We start from the raw sequence: 17,610 nt of genomic DNA, 5'->3' as shown, positions 1-17,610 counted from the left end.
TTTCGGGGCATATCCCCTTCATCAGGTGTACATACATTGAATGGCACACAGTGAATAAATACATACTTCTAACCACCACACCCTAAATTGGACCACCTCCATCTTGTCAGCTGACAAGTCAGCTGATCACTGACATCACACAGTCCAAAGTCTTGTTAACCCCTTAGGGCACTGATCAGAGGCATTACTATATCCGTCTACCTCGGTAAACCTGATTAACAAATCAAATTACTGCATCTTAGGTAAACCTAATACAGACAATACTGCGAAAAACTTCTGTTGCAAATACTTGGACCACAGATCCATCTTACCACCCTCCAACCGACACCCCCAACCAATCACGATGGTGTGTGTCCCATTAATACCTGGGGATTGGAGAGAGAGAGAGAAATTAAGTCAGTAACACATAATACAGCATCATAAAAAACATTTCAAGCTGAACATTTCATTCATCCCCTTGGGGTTGATGGACTCCAACTTTCTCATCCACCGGGCCTCCTTCTGTAGGAGAATCCGGTCTCTGTTCCCACCTCTCTGCAGCGGTGGTACGTGGTCCAAAACTAGCCATCTTAACTGTGACACCCTATGTCCGCATTCAAAAAAATGTCGGGCTACTGGGGTGTCACAGCTTTTTTCTCCTGGCTTATAACCACGAATGTCACCCTTATGCTCCTGAATCCTAGATTTTACTATTCTGGTGGTTTTACCCACATAGAACATCCCACAAGGGCATTTCAAGGCATAAACAACAAACATGCTGTTGCATGTATACATTGAGTTAATCTTTATTCTGACACCAGAGTATGGATGTTCAACATAAGCACCTTTTATAATTGCATGGCAGCAATTGCACTCCAAACAGGGAAAAGTACCCCTTTTCCCTGTCAGATCACCAATACATTGTTTCCTGGTTGACAGATCAACCCTGCTCACCCTGTCACGTATTGTTTTACCTTTCTTGTAGGAGAATAAAGGTGGCTCAGTGAATAACATTCCAAAACTTGGGTCATGCTGAAGTATGGGCCAATACTTCATAACGACCCCCTTAATCATTCCAGACTGTTTACAGAATGTCTGCACGAACGGGATCTTGTTTTTCCTCTGGTTGTTCCCCTGTCTACTACTATTCAATAGGTTATCTCTTGAGATTTGAGCCACCTCCTTCTCCACTTTCTCAAGCTCACCTTTCTTGTACCCCTTCTCTAGAAATCTGTTAGTAATCCGTTCTGCAGCAACCCTGTATCCATGGTCTGTGGATGCGACTCTCCTTGCCCTAAGATATTGCCCCTTAGGGATACCTTTCACCACTGCGGAGTTATGGAAACTGTCCGTTCTTAAAAGATTGTTGCGATCAGTCGGTTTCGTATACAAATCTGTATGTAACCCCTGGGGTGAAACCGAGATCGCCACATCTAGATAGTGGATAACCTCTGTGGAGTGTTCCAACGTAAATTTAATGGTTGGATGCGCATGATTTGCCTCATCCACCATTTCCCTCAGAGTTTCCACTGGACCCTTCCATAAAATTAGAATATCATCCACAAACCGCAGATACCCGTGTATCATGTGACAATATTTGGGATTCTCAATAAACATTGATTTCTCTAGTTTATGCATGAAAAGGTTTGCAAAAGAGGGAGCTACAGGGGACCCCATGCTCGTGCCCTGTTTCTGTAAATAAAAATCATCACAAAATTTAAAGTAATTATTCCTCAGTACTAACTCTAGGCAATCGAGGACAAAGTATATCAGGTGATGGTTCATTGTGGTGTCCAGTAATGCATCTTCTACCACATCCATCGTGATTGGTTGGGGGTGTCGGTTGGAGGGTGGTAAGATGGATCTGTGGTCCATAATGACTTTAAATTTTGTGATGATTTTTATTTACAGAAACAGGGTACGAGCATGGGGTCCCCTGTAGCTCCCTCTTTTGCAAACCTTTTCATGCATAAACTAGAGAAATCAATGTTTATTGAGAATCCCAAATATTGTCACATGATACACGGGTATCTGCGGTTTGTGGATGATATTCTAATTTTATGGAAGGGTCCAGTGGAAACTCTGAGGGAAATGGTGGATGAGGCAAATCATGCGCATCCAACCATTAAATTTACGTTGGAACACTCCACAGAGGTTATCCACTATCTAGATGTGGCGATCTCGGTTTCACCCCAGGGGTTACATACAGATTTGTATACGAAACCGACTGATCGCAACAATCTTTTAAGAACGGACAGTTTCCATAACTCCGCAGTGGTGAAAGGTATCCCTAAGGGGCAATATCTTAGGGCAAGGAGAGTCGCATCCACAGACCATGGATACAGGGTTGCTGCAGAACGGATTACTAACAGATTTCTAGAGAAGGGGTACAAGAAAGGTGAGCTTGAGAAAGTGGAGAAGGAGGTGGCTCAAATCTCAAGAGATAACCTATTGAATAGTAGTAGACAGGGGAACAACCAGAGGAAAAACAAGATCCCGTTCGTGCAGACATTCTGTAAACAGTCTGGAATGATTAAGGGGGTCGTTATGAAGTATTGGCCCATACTTCAGCATGACCCAAGTTTTGGAATGTTATTCACTGAGCCACCTTTATTCTCCTACAAGAAAGGTAAAACAATACGTGACAGGGTGAGCAGGGTTGATCTGTCAACCAGGAAACAATGTATTGGTGATCTGACAGGGAAAAGGGGTACTTTTCCCTGTTTGGAGTGCAATTGCTGCCATGCAATTATAAAAGGTGCTTATGTTGAACATCCATACTCTGGTGTCAGAATAAAGATTAACTCAATGTATACATGCAACAGCATGTTTGTTGTTTATGCCTTGAAATGCCCTTGTGGGATGTTCTATGTGGGTAAAACCACCAGAATAGTAAAATCTAGGATTCAGGAGCATAAGGGTGACATTCGTGGTTATAAGCCAGGAGAAAAAAGCTGTGACACCCCAGTAGCCCGACATTTTTTTGAATGCGGACATAGGGTGTCACAGTTAAGATGGCTAGTTTTGGACCACGTACCACCGCTGCAGAGAGGTGGGAACAGAGACCGGATTCTCCTACAGAAGGAGGCCCGGTGGATGAGAAAGTTGGAGTCCATCAACCCCAAGGGGATGAATGAAATGTTCAGCTTGAAATGTTTTTTATGATGCTGTATTATGTGTTACTGACTTAATTTCTCTCTCTCTCTCCAATCCCCAGGTATTAATGGGACACACACCATCGTGATTGGTTGGGGGTGTCGGTTGGAGGGTGGTAAGATGGATCTGTGGTCCAAGTATTTGCAACAGAAGTTTTTCGCAGTATTGTCTGTATTAGGTTTACCTAAGATGCAGTAATTTGATTTGTTAATCAGGTTTACCGAGGTAGACGGATATAGTAATGCCTCTGATCAGTGCCCTAAGGGGTTAACAAGACTTTGGACTGTGTGATGTCAGTGATCAGCTGACTTGTCAGCTGACAAGATGGAGGTGGTCCAATTTAGGGTGTGGTGGTTAGAAGTATGTATTTATTCACTGTGTGCCATTCAATGTATGTACACCTGATGAAGGGGATATGCCCCGAAACATGTCGTGTATTACTGGGATTTGATAAAACGCAAGTTTGAAGCCAATTGAGTGCCTCCTTCGTATTTACTACAAAATATCTGAGGACCCTGTAATCCATATACAAAGGAAAATTAAAAGCATTATTGAAAAGGCTAAAATTGCAGGAATCATTGATGAAGGGGTAGCTAGGTTTCTAGTACAGGAGAACACTGCCACACCAAAATTCTACACTTTACCTAAGATACATAAGGACCCGTGCCGTCCACCGGGGAGACCCATTGTGGCCGGCACGGGTTCGATTTTTGTCCCTATTGCACAGTTTTTAGATAAGCTGTTACAACCCTTGGTGGTGACATTGGAATCCTATGTTAGGGACACTTATATGTTCCTACAGAGGATTGGGGATTTGGATTTAGAAGAGGAAGATCTTCTCTTGGTTACATTGGATGTGGAAAGCCTCTACACCTCCATCCCGCATGATGGGGGTGTAGAGGATATTGATTTGTTCCTGATGACAAGATCAGATTTATCTAAACAACAGCGTTTATTTGCCATTGAATTGCTTAATGTGGTACTACGTTGTAACTACTTTTCTTTCCAGAATTAATTCTTTCTGCAGCTGTGGGGCACGGCGATGGGGTCGAATGTGGCCCATCCTATGCGAACCTCTACATGGGTCTGTATGAGGAAGATTTCATTTATTCTAATCGCCTTTTTTAGCAACATGCTAGATGTTGGCTTAGATATATAGATGACATTTTTTGTGTGTGGGTGAGGCCACATTCGACCCTTAATACCTTTTTGGTGGACCTGTCCCAATGCTGCAGCAAGATCAAACTTACATGCCATACCAGCACAGAACGAGTGACATTTTTAGATACCACCATTATTAGAGAAGGACGGTCCCTTATCTTTGACCTCTATACCAAGGGTACAGACCTTAACTCTTTGTTACATTACGACAGTTTTCATCCTTCCCATGTGAAGGATGCTATCCCTAGGGGACAATTTGCTAGATTGGATAGGATTGTTATCTCACTTGTGGTTGAAAGAGCTTGAAGAAAGGCTAATACCTGAAACAGCGGGCTGTCGCTGTGTTACCACTGATTTTATGCTTCAATAAAGAGCTTTTTCTACTTTTGGAAGTGCCAGCCTTCAACCCTTTTTACTGTATGGATTGGATCTGAAGGTGTGAGGATCCTTTGAGGCTTAGGCACCCTTATCCCTGCTTCTAGCGAGCGCCACTGTTTTTATCAGTGTTTTTGCTTCACAGAAACCTGACTGTGGGCAGATGAGCAGGAACTGGTCAAGGTGAGAGGTGGAGTGGAGCGTGGTTGAAAAAAGACAAGGAGTGCAGAGGTTGATGTGGTTGAAGAAGCTTAACTAGTAGGAGTGTGGCTTTGACTTTCTGTGCTGCTTATCCTCATGTGTTGCTCCCATTGTGGTTTGTAATGGGAGATCGGGTGCCTTTGCAAAACAGTTGTACCTAGGTGGGAAGTGGCCTTCCCACGACTCAGAATCTTATGGCACAGGTTGCAAATGGCTCTGCTGTTGTCAGAGGCACACACACACAAAATTGCCACACTGGTGAGCTTTGGGAGGACGGCATTCTGGTAATGGTAACAGCAGAATTTGGCAGGCGTCTTGGCTGGCTGACCCCAGGTGCCGATACATGTTGTTTGCCTGTGCCTCTAGCTCCTTGCAAGCTGCCCCTGCTTCCAACTTATCTCCTCCTTCTCTCTGTCTCCCCATCTGAACTGTCAGCTTCTTCATCTCTTCTTGCAGGCACCCAAATCACAGCAGATTTTTAGAGCGATTCTAGGCATGTTTAGAGAGGTTTTCTAAACATGCCTAGTGTTTTTTTTTTTTTTTGTAGCAGATGTCATATTTTGTTACAGTAAAGCTGTTACTGAACAGCTTCAGTAACAAAAACGCCTGGAAAACTGCTCTGATCTAGCTTTTCAGAGCGGTTTTCCACTTTCCTATACTTTAACATTGAGGCAGAAACGCCTCAGAAATCTAAAAAATGCTGCAGCCCCGAGTTTGCTTCTGTGGAAAAAACTAACTGCTCTGGTGTGCACCAGCCCATTAACCTCTTCCCAACCGCGTCACATTGATGGGCGTGGCCGCGGCGGCAGCCCCAGGACTGCCTAACGCCGATTGGCGTAAAATCCTGGGGCCAGCTAATGCTTGGGGGGCGGAGCTCCGCCCCGCCTTCAGTCAGCCTCTCGGGAGACTGTTAAACGGCGTGATCGCCGTCTATTTACATGTACAGCGCTGCGATCCCTGGGGGACAAGAGAGCGATCGGCTCTCATAGGCAGAAGCCTATGACAGCCGATCGCCATAATTGGCTGGCTGTGGGGAGGGAGGGAGGGAAGATATTTAAAGAAACAGTTTTTTTTATTAAAAAAAAAACTAACAATAATATTTATTTAAAAAAAAAATAAACATGGGGGGAGCGATCAGACCCTACCAACAGAGAGCTCTGTTGGTAGGGAGAATCTGTTGGTAGGGAGAAAAGGGGGGGGGGGGAGGGGTAATCACTTGTGTGCTGTGTTGTGCGGCCCTGCAGCTTGGCCTTAAAGCTGCAGTGGCTTATTTTACTAAAACTTACCTGGTCAGTAGGGGGGTTTAGCACTGCGGTCCTCAAGAGGTTAAAGTACATTAGCCAATCGTTTTTCTATCCCCAAGCTTTTTTAAATAACGCTACAGACCTGCACTGGTGTGCACCAGCCCTCTGACATATCAGGTGTAATATCCTTATCTCCATCCTCTGGCAATAGTGCTTGCGCATCACTAATTTCCCCAAACTGATATGTAAATAACTCCTCTCACACATCAATTTAACCAGCTGTGGTGCTAGTGGTGGTGGTAGTCAGGTGAGTCATAAGTCGTGGGGTGCCTGAATCAGAGCTGTAGGAGGATGGTGTGTCAAGGTTCCAAGAGGAAGCGATAGAAGATGGGGTGTGCTGTCGTTTAAGCCAATCAAGTACTTCCTAAGCGTTTTGTGAATTTAGGGTTTGTTACCACTGAACACTGGGCATTATTCTAGGGCCACAGGAAATCACAGCAGCACGACCCTTAACACAACAGAGGACTGCCTAAAGCTTTCCCTATCTGCAGAACAGCTCTGTCCCTAGTCTCCTTCACAGCAACTACAGGCAGACTGTAAACTGGCTGCCATGCTGGCGTTTTTATGGTTGGCTGCATTATGATGTATAGGGGGTGGGTCAAACATGCCATGTGTTCGCCTGCTGACGTAAACGCGTTTTTCACAGTGAACTATTCACCGGGTGAACAGTTCAGGCCATCTCTATTCCTGACTATTCTCAAGAACTCGTTCCAGAACCATTGTCGCCTACCTCGACCTCTTTCCTGTACCTCGTTACAGAACCATTGCCACCTGCCCTGACCATTGCTTGTCTCCGACTGTCCAATTGCATGATCCTTCCAGTCTCTCACCTGGATTACCGATCTTCCGTAATGTGGTGTGGTCTGTTCTCTGACTCATTGTTAGGGTCTTTCCTTGAGCGTAACCTGGTGGGCACTAGGCAGCAAAATCCATCATCCCTCGTGGGATGCTCAGGCGAAGACCCGTGGTCACTTAGACACTATGCTCATGGGAAACCCTCACCTCAGTAGATAGGTCAACGGATTTCTCCACTCTGTAACACAGTTTCAGGATGTTGTGTTTGTTGGGTTTTTTTTTGTTCCTTCTAGTTGAACTCGATGAATGGATATCTTTTTTCAACTTTTTTCTTACACTGCATTAGGTCTGGAACCCATTAGATGCCCTTTTTTGAGCGCTTTGTGATTTGAAAAGCTCTTGCTAATGTAATGCTATGAGTGTGATCCCACTTGAGCGAAGTGATTTTATAAATATTCCCCATAGCATTACATTAGCAAGAGCTTTTTCAAATCATTAGTGCTTAGAAAAAAGGCTGCTAGTGGGTTTGAGCCCTAATGATATGCTATGTTTAAACCAAACTATTTGACTATTAGGTTGTTGTTGTTTTTTTGGGGGGAGGGGGGTGTTAATAATAATGGGAACTCCCTTCCCTCACTTCTTTTCTTTCTTTTACCAGGTTTTGGTCCTTTTAGGAACCATCTTGTGAACTCCAGCTGGGAAGCAGTCAAGGTGAAACTGGTCTATATAGTCCACAGATATATCCACTGAAATTTGATTCTGACCGAGAATGCACTTTGACCAATGTGGCAAGTTATGTTTTGTATGAGCATTTGAAGTGTTAAATATGGGAAAAATAGCTTTCTTGCACAAGATGAGTTGTTAAGTCTTTGAAGCTACTTCAGCCCATTGAGTAGTTGGAGGTTGTGCTGGGGGCCATAATGAGGTCCAGACATCCACAGGTTGGGGGGGGAGACTACTTACATTTTTGGATGAAATGTATACAGATCTCAGGTATTTGTAAGCCCTGTAGGTTACAGTAAGTGGTAATGTATCTGTTGCAGGCCACTACACCAGAAGGCATGATTACATTAGCTTTGATGGTGAATACAATTTTTTTACGAAAAACACATACGTTTAATTTATTCCCTCTGCATTGCTAAGCAAAATAAAACAACTGCACAAACTATGAGCTACAGCAAAGAGAAGCTAATTTTGGGTGAGCGATAGCAGGAAAACCTGATTTCTGCTGATTTAGTTACTTATTTTTTACTGTCAACAAGTCAACACACTGACATAGCAGTACTTCCCATCAGAAGAAATACACAGTAGCCGTGTCCTTCGTTGGGTGCAAATATCTGTCCTTTCCACTGGAAGCGTTCACTAGTCCTTCTCGTCGGGAGAGCGCAGCAGTCCTTTCTGCTGGAAGATTTAACTAATCCTTCCCATTGGGAGCGCGCAGCAGTCCTTTCCGCTGGAAGTGTGCACTAGTCCTTCCCACCAGAAGCGTGTACAGTCCTTCCTGCTGGGAGCACACAGCAATCCTTATCACCAGGAGCACACAGCAGTCTTTCCTGCCAGGAGCAGTCCTTCTTTTCAGGAGTTTGCAGCAGTTCTTTCAGTCAGGAGCATAAATTCTTGCATATACTTTTATTTCTTGGAACTAACTTGGAAACAGTTCAGAGAAAGCTGCTTTACACATTTCTGGCCTGGAACCCACTACTACGTTTGTAAGCAATTTCATGAGCGTTTTCTGGTGATTTTAAAAAGTGTAAGCGTTTTGCCAGCGATTGTGTAGCAATTAGCGTTTTTAATTGTGATTGGTCCTTTCAATTAATTTAAATTTTTTTACAGTGTGCAGTAATTTAAAATGCTAGCAAAATCACTCTGTATAGCAATTCATGAGAGATTATGCCAGTGTTTATATACTTTACATTGCAGAAACGCTAATGCTGAAAAATGCTGCATGTTCTGCATTTTTAATTTTGCTAATCGCAATCTCTCCATTGGAATTTGGCCCATTCATTCACATTAGCTGAGCGTTAAGGGAAATCGCTAGCATTTTGAATCGCTACCTAAACGCTCAAAAATCGCTCTAGTGGGTTTCAGCCCTCTGAAATGTATCTTTAAAAGCTTGTAAAACAAATCAAATAGTTGTTTTCAGAATTCCCAGAGGTATTGTAGAAATTCAGGAAGCAAACCATTATCTAAACATTTTTAAACCATATTTTCAACAGGAGCTAGAAAAGCTCGGACTTGGTGAAGATGTTCAGCTCAAAATCCTGGAACTTCAAGTGAAATATAGTGAAGTGGAAACAAGGATTGCAAAGATATGGTCAGAGCTACATCCTCAGGTTATTTTATGGTCATATAGCTACAGATGCATAAAACTATTTTGTTGTGGTTTAGGTCACGGACAGTATAAACACATAGGAAGAATGTGGTTGTTGTTGAAATTGGAAAAAAACATAATCCTCAAATTAGCCAGCCATGGTCACTGCACAAGAAATAGCATAAGAGCATAATGTATCCATACCATTCAAACTGACTTAACCTTAACACAGTCCCAGTCTCAAATAATTGGCAGAGTGACACAGGCTTTGATCAAGAATATCCCCGTCTTTAGCACCATCCAGCTTTCTCTTGACTTAGGCCAGTTTCCCAGGCCCTGCTGCCACCATCATGTTTCACTTTGAGCACGGTGTTCTTATGGTGATGGGATGTGTTGTGTTTGCACCAGACATAGCATTCCATGGACTTAAAGTTAAAATTTTAGCTTCACCTTACCAGAGCACCATCTTCCATACATTTGGGGAGCTGCTCACATGCCTTTTAACATATTCAAAGCTTTGGACAGCTGGATCAGGTAGAATCAATAATTGTCGCTCCCATGGCCAGAAATCCCTGCGTTCTGTGTAAAAAAAAAAAAATTGGCCACATTTCTGGCTCTGCATGTCTCATCACAGAATGCAGGGAGGTCGGGTGGGGGAGAGGCAGAGCTCGCCACTGAGAGCCGGGGAAGGGGCTACCTAATAATGGGGGCATTTCTGGCTATCTATACTGGGGAGGGGACTACCTAATACTAGGGGCACATCTGGCTATCTATACTGGGGAGAGGGTTACTTAATACAGTGGGCCCATATGTTTATCTATACTGCAGAGGGGACAACTTAATACAGGGGCCACATATAAGTATCTATACTGGGAAGGGGGCTACCTAATATGGGGACACATCTGACTTTCTATACTAGTATAAATGACGTTGAGATCTTAGAGCTGTAATAGCAGATGGGTTACCTGGATTACAGGAGTGACTAAACAGAATAAAACAAATCTTTTGACAAGTAAGACATTTCACATTCAGCATTTCTATCCTATATTTAGCCGTCTGGTATAAATCTGAGCAGTAAGCATCAGTATGTGTAAAGGGTGTAAGAAATGCTTTAATCCTGGAATGACTGAGGGTGGTTTATTGCAGTGGAGTCATGTTGGTCTGGAGACTTTCAATAAAGAATTCTCAGAGGCAGCTTGGCAGCCTGCTTCTGCACAGTAAAGGTCAGTGACAGGCAGGCAGATCTGACTAGTTTTCAGAGGAGAAGATGACAGATCTTTTAGTCAGGGTTACTGCAGGACTTGACATTCTTTTATACTGATTTATGAGTAGTGGAAGGGGGCCTTCTTTACCTCACACCCACCCATTTAACCCTGCATTTAAAGTGTAACTGTCCAAAAAACCTTTTCTTTGGCTTTACGTAGTGTGGGGAAGTGTTGGAACTCCTGTCAGTCTCCAGTGAGAGGTTCCCACAGGTGTTCAATAATTTACTCTTATCACCTGTTCTGGGGACATCTGTAACATTTTGAAATTCGCCTCACTTTTTGTTCTAGTGTCATTTAGTTTAGGGCAGAAAGTGAGCAAAAATCTCAATGGGGTCATAGAAAACAAAGGTAATCCATTAGAAGTTCTATCCTTTCCATCACTGTCAAGCTGTATACAAATACATTAAAGTAAAAAAAAGTGACTAAAATTACTCCTGAAGTGGTAGGCACAAAAAAATAACATCCAGAGACAATAAGGCTACATTTGAGCAGCTTACATCTGGCAGCCACACTGTCCCTAGATTACCACCCCCAGGCTTCTTACTTGAGAGGAGGCTGCTCATTGGCCTCTTCTGTTCCTTGCATGTCCCCCAGTATTGCGCATGCTTTGATGTCATTGCATGTGGCACAACAAAGTGACCAGGGTAGGGCAGGGAACCCAGACCTCTGTAGCAGTTCACAGGAAAATCGGAAAATCACAGATATTACTCCCTGCATAATAGCAGACAATATGAAAAATATCAGTAATGCCAATCTAATATAAATAAATCTGAATATTCTTCTTTACAAAGTAAGCCAGTGATGATCTTTATTTACAATCTCTACATTACCTTACTTATGCTGATAGTAAACTAGCTACAATGTGTACAGCTCTGTTTTTAAAATGTACTTCTAAAATCTTCCCCAGTCCTTCCAGTTCTCTTTCTCTTCTTTATGTTGCACACTGCTTACCATTCCTCTCAAGATCTTATCACCTTCGCTAATTGAGAGTATGGAGTACAGACTAACAATTACATAAGTCACATGCCAGTATTTTAAAATAGAGCTTAAATTACAACTACATAGCATTCTAAGACATTTTCCCAACACCAAAGTATAAATAAACTAAAACTTTAAAAATACTTCACATGCCAGAACGTAATAAATATTCCCCTAAGAGACCATTGCCATGCGGTAAACAAGGCATGATACTCTGCATATGAGGCAATTATTAATCAGTCTCTAATTCAGAACCAGCAGCAGACTCCCTGACCCACCACCTATTCATCTGACTTGTTTGGCTAATATCTTGTTCACAGAGTGGAGCATGCTGCAGGAGTCTAGACAAGCCTTTCCAAGAATAGCTCTGATTACTGCCATCACCTGACCAATACACAGATTTATGAAGTTCTCTGAATTTACTCTAAAATGAACACTTTAAAAGTGAGACAGCATTATATCTGCTATCAATTTAATTTTTAACATTTATTTTAAATGACTAGGAGCAACACTTATTAAATGTTTACATAGTGATGACATTTTTATGCAATGCTTTACAGACAACTTAATATCTGGCAGATCAAATCACTAAAGCCTCATCTACACGGTACAATTTTACGTCAGATCGGATCTATTACACGGATCTATTAGATCATTTCCAACCGGTCCAATCGGATTGCGATACATTTTGCAATAGATTTTGGGTACTTAATGCAAAATCTATCGCAAAATTGATCTTTAATAACTTGGACGTCTACACACAATGCAATTTCTTATCAGATCACCGGTTGATAGAAAATTGTACCGTGTAGATGAGGCTTTACTGTCCCTGAAATGTTATGTCCCTAAAAATCAGTGAAAAAAACATTTCAATTTTCCTCCACTCGGTCCTGTCTCCACTCAGACCTACACATTTACATCTCCTCACTTTTACATGAAATTTGAATGGAATGAGAAATTATTTGCATCTCATTGATCAGCCCTACAACACACATCATTGAGCACAATATTCACAAAAGTTCAGAATATCAGTATATTACGGCAGGACTTCCTCAGCTCGTCAACACAGCACTGTTCTGTGATATTAGCTCACCAAATATTGCACCACTAAATTGTAAGTGGTTAATCCTAGTTCTGGTTCTTGTGGCAGGATTAAAGTGTACTTAAAGAAAAACTGTAACAAATAATTGAACTTTATCCCAATCAGTAGCTGATACCCCCTTTCCCATGAGAAATCTATTCCTTTTCTCAAACGGATCATCAGGTGGCGCTGTATGGCTGATTTTGTGGCGAAACCCCTCCCACATGTGATGTCAATGCCTCACAGCACTGAAGTCCTGCCATCACACTGTGGGAGCCTTGTTGCATTGTGGGAAATAAAAGTGGTTTCCAACTGCCAAAAAAGCAAGCAACATCTCCTTCCAGTGACATCACCTGCCAGCAGTAAAAATGTCACCATGTGATAAATGCCTGAATGTAAATCAGGGAGATGAAATATTTCATTTATACATAATTATTGTAAAAATTAAGCATTTTTTAAATTACATTATCTTCACTGGAGTTCCTCTTTAAAGTTCAACAAACAGAGTCTGACATGCCAGGCTCTGTCTTAATGATACAGGACTGGGTGGTTCTCAGGGTTAAATACTTACCTGATGCACATAGTTCATTTAGGCAGTTGAGTGTTTTTTTTTTTTTCAATTTCTGTCAAGGCTCTGGTCTTCATCTACGTTATCGCGGCCCGCCCCCAGCTTACCAGCTGCAGCCTAATTGGTGGCTGCTAAGATTGGGTGGGCCACGGCAACGGAAGCAGTTTTCTAAAGAACTTGGGCAGATTTCGAAAAAACAAGTCCGCGACTTCATTCCCGATGGGAGACGGGTGGCCCTTACAAACAGAAATGTGGCATATCACTCCTAAATACAGTGTTACTCTAGCATGTGTGCAGTGGATATAAACCTCTCACCATCCTGCGCAAAGCCCCCCTCCACTTATAATGTAGAGGTGTGTTATCTGGTGAGTTGATAATATCATAGAGGGGTGGTGGGGTGACTGGATGAGGAAGCACTGTTGAAATATTGTGTATACTGAATCTGTCTCTACCACATTCTAGGGGCAATTTTGGGAAGAAACCATCTAAACTACCTGTATATTTTTGGTTTATGGAGAAAAAAAGGAACTCCAAGAGGAAAAACATGGGGAGAAAATACCAACTCCCAGCCGCTTAGTATTTTGGTATTTTTAAAACTTTTTATGCATTTACATTTATAACTTGAATGTAAGTACTGTTTTTCTTCACTGTTTATGACAAACCTCCCCAGCTATGTGTGCACGTTGGTATGATGTCCTCTTCCAAAGCAGCCATCCTGGAGCAATGTGGAAGAAACAAAGGCTACACAGACAGGGATATATGTGGTGCTCAGCCTCAAGAAGAATGCTGTTTGCAGGAAGGACCGGATAGAATAACCTCAGTGATTAATATGAAGAACATCTGCAGACAGATTTCATGCCCAGGGATTGATGTTATCTATTCACGAGATGCTGGAAGGTAAGACCAACTCAACTTCTGTAGTAACAAAGTGTATGTGCAGTCACACAAGTTATAAATGAAGTATAACAAAACGATGCATTTTAGCTGCAAATCAAAAATGGATTATTGACATATAGTGATAACTCATTTGTAGGTTTAGATATCCTCGTATAGTTGTGGCGAGCCTATACATTACCATGGGTAGTGGTATATGACTAGGGATGAGCTTCTGGTTTCACAAAAAATGTTGAATTTCCGAAATTTCAGAAATCGGTATGCGACAATCAGGATTCTGTGGAATACAGCATTACCGAGACTCAGTAATTTTTGGCCAATCACAAGTCTCAGAAGTATTGGACCAATCAGAGAATTAGTATTGTACCACGGAAATCAGATTACCACACAATTTTTAACCCAATTAGAAGACTCTGAAGTATGAGACCAATCAGAGAATGTGGAACTTTACTGCAATTGTCGATTGGAAATGCGGATTACGCATAATCGTGTACATCTGCAAAAATTAGCGGATTCTGCAAAAAAAATATATTTTTTTTTTACTCAATTTACTTTATTGACAAAAAAACACAAAACATTCCACGGAAATTTTGAAAAGGGGGGAGGTTGCACATCCCTAAAAACATGCTGCAATTGACTGGTTAATCACTCAGGCATGCACCACCTCTATTAGGCTAATAATGCATGCCCTGCGTCCAAAACAAATGCTACATTTATTATACTATGGAGGAACTTTGGCTTCCACTATAGTTTGCATGCAAAGTATAATATACTGGACACTTGCGCCACGGTGAGGCAGACCTCCAGGCAAGTGGCCTAACCCAAATTGAAAACAACATATGTATAACCTTGGGAGCAGCTAAGCAAAAATGTGTAACTTACATTTTAATGGACAGCAAGGAGAGGGCCAGCGCATACCACAAAGGCTGCATCTGAAATGACCAACAGCTCACATGTGCAGCACATATTATAAGCTATCTGCACACTTCGCATTCAATTCAGATGCAAATCATATGCATAACTACTATTACTTACCATGCAAACGGGAAACTCAGGAATACAGGCTGGGAGCAGCTAACCTGGTAGTTACATACTAGCAAAATTATGAAAAGGGGGGAGGTTGTGCATCCCTAAAAACATGCTTCAGTTGACTGGTTAATCGCTCAGGCATGCACCACCTCTATTAGGCTGAAAATGCATGCCCTGCGTCCAAAACAAATGCTACATTTATTATACTATGGAGGAACTTTAGCTTCCACTATAGTTTACATGCAAAGTATAATATACTGGATTCTTGCGCCACAGTAAGGCAGACCTCCGGGCAAGTGGCCTAACCCAAATTAAAAACAATATATGTATAACCTTGGGAGCAGCTAAGCAAAAATGTGTAACTTACATTTTAATGGACAGCAAAGAGAGGGCCAGGCAATACCAGCACATATGTTGTTTTTAATTTAGGTTAGGCCACTTGCCCAGAGGTCTGCCTCACCGTGGAGCAAGTATCCAGTATATTATACTTTGCATGTAAACTATAGTGGAAGCTAAAGTTCCTCCATAGTATAATAAATGTAGCATTTGTTTTGGACGCAGGGCATGCATTTTCAGCCTAATAGAGGTGGTGCATGCCTGAGCGATTAACCAGTCAATTGCAGCATGTTTTTAGGGATGCACAACCTCCCCCCTTTTCATAATTTTGCTAGTATGTAACTACCAGGTTAGCTGCTTCCAGCCTGTATTCCTGAGTTTCCCGTTTGCATGGTAAGTAATAGTAGTTATGCATAGGATTTGCATCTGAATTGAATGCGAAGTGTGCAGATAGCTTATTATAGGTGCTGCACATGTGAGCTGTTGGTCATTTCAGATGCAGCCTTTGTGGTATGTGCTGGCCCTCTCCTTGCTGTATTCCACTGAAATTGGAAATTCAGATTTCCACGGAAATCGGAGAGACACTTGACAGAATATGAAATTCTGTCAGAATCAGCATTTCTGCTCATCCCTTTATATGACAGCTATTTCTCCAAGCACTTCCACTTTAGAATATGAGAATACGACTCAAGGAAAGTTACTTCTTTTTTCTACTACACCCACAATTACGGTAATTTGTTTATTTTCAGTTCAGGTTTGCTCTAAGTCTGATTAATATCTGTCTGTCTGTATGTCCTTTAGATACCTCTGCGAATATGCCTATTACATATCCTTGTACTATGGAAATGGCAGAGCTGTGTTTATTCATGTGCCCCAATTATCAACCACATTTACGAAAGAAACGCTAGGACAAGCTTTACAAATGATCATTCACAAGGTGCTGAAACAGCTAGCAAGCCAGCCAGATTCTCCAGATATCCGAGAATAACGACTCACGCCTTGTACCAGCCCTTCTATCATTTGTGAATGCTAAAATAAATGCATCTTAAATACAATCTATGGTCTTGATTATAGATTAAACAGAAAAATAATACACTTAAGCTGGCCACATACTTTAAACGCTAATGAAACAATCTCGATCCATCTTTCTGCATCATGTACTGTTCTACGGAGAGGGGACTGGGAACATTTATATTGCTTTGTTTTATAATTGCAACTCACACCATGCATTTCAGGGTATCCCACAGTGTTTTGTTGTGCAATAGAGCATGTGTAATTAGTTTAGAAAAAATGATAGCTGATCTTTTTGAACAGCCACTTAGGCTAGGTTCACAGTAGGACGCTGCATAAAGTCTTATAACACAGCTTACCGCAAAGCAGTTAAAACTCTATGCGACATTCACAGTGCGACGTTAGCGTTGCATTGTAACGTGTAGCTGTAACGATTGGTGTCAGCTAAACAAATTTTCTGATTATTGGTGATCTGCAGTATCACCAATAATGCGAGTATAGCCAGACACAAGACTACCAATGTGAGATAGTGATTGGTGCAACAGTAATGAGGAAGATAAGGTCTCCCGAGGAGCGGGTGACTACAGACAATACTGCAGCCAAGGATCACCTGAGGAGCAGGCGAGTCCGGCTGCGTAGCTGTTAAAGAACCCCTGAGGAGCAGGAGCTACAAGTATACTGCAATGCTAATCACCTGAGGAGCAGGTGATTCAGACAGTACTGTAGCCAAGAGACACCTGAGGAGCAGGTGCCACTGGCAAGCTGAAAAGGTGATCACCTGAGGAGCAGGTGACTAAGACTGTAACACATTAACGCTTCACCTGAGGAGCAGGTGACGGCTACAGATCCCTCACCAGTGGCTAGGCCCACTGGCGAGGATAGAGAGGTCAGACAGGCAGAGTTGGCAACGAACAGTCAGAGGAGGTACAAAGACAGAAGACTGATTCAAAGTTGTTTTCCAGGCAGGGTCGGCAACGTGAATCAGATAGGCAGAGGTACAGAGTCAGCAAGCAGGAGAATAGTCAATGGAGGCAGAAGGTCATAACAGATAATACAATGAATTAGTACTTTAACCACTTGAGGACCTAGGGCTTTCTACCCCTTAAGGACCGGCCACTTTTTTTCCATTCAGACCACTGCAGCTTTCACGGTTTATTGCTCGCTCA

The 17,610-nt window shown here is 42.3% G+C and overlaps 1 protein-coding gene across 5 annotated transcripts in view; it reads left to right on the top strand.

Moving 5' to 3' along the window:
- The window catches only part of PGPEP1L (pyroglutamyl-peptidase I like), a 72,382-nt gene extending 55,894 nt beyond the window's left edge, over nucleotides 1-16,488 (top strand). For 4 of the 5 annotated variants that reach the window (XM_068272453.1, XM_068272454.1, XM_068272456.1 and 1 more), the window contains exons 3-6: nucleotides 7,630-7,682; nucleotides 9,188-9,304; nucleotides 13,845-14,071; nucleotides 16,235-16,488. In XM_068272453.1, coding sequence (XP_068128554.1) covers nucleotides 7,630-7,682; nucleotides 9,188-9,304; nucleotides 13,845-14,071; nucleotides 16,235-16,421 — 584 coding nt within the window. In that variant the 3' untranslated portion in view covers nucleotides 16,422-16,488. Of the gene's footprint in view, nucleotides 1-7,629; nucleotides 7,683-9,187; nucleotides 9,305-13,636; nucleotides 13,759-13,844; nucleotides 14,072-16,234 lie in introns of all 5 variants that reach the window. The other variant, XM_068272457.1, reaches the window with a different exon arrangement.
- The last annotated feature ends 1,122 nt before the right edge of the window (nucleotides 16,489-17,610 follow it).

This window comes from Hyperolius riggenbachi, chromosome 3, assembly GCF_040937935.1.
Source record: "Hyperolius riggenbachi isolate aHypRig1 chromosome 3, aHypRig1.pri, whole genome shotgun sequence".
Classification (NCBI taxonomy): Eukaryota; Metazoa; Chordata; class Amphibia; order Anura; family Hyperoliidae; genus Hyperolius; species Hyperolius riggenbachi.
This window is presented reverse-complemented; position numbering and strand designations above follow the sequence as displayed.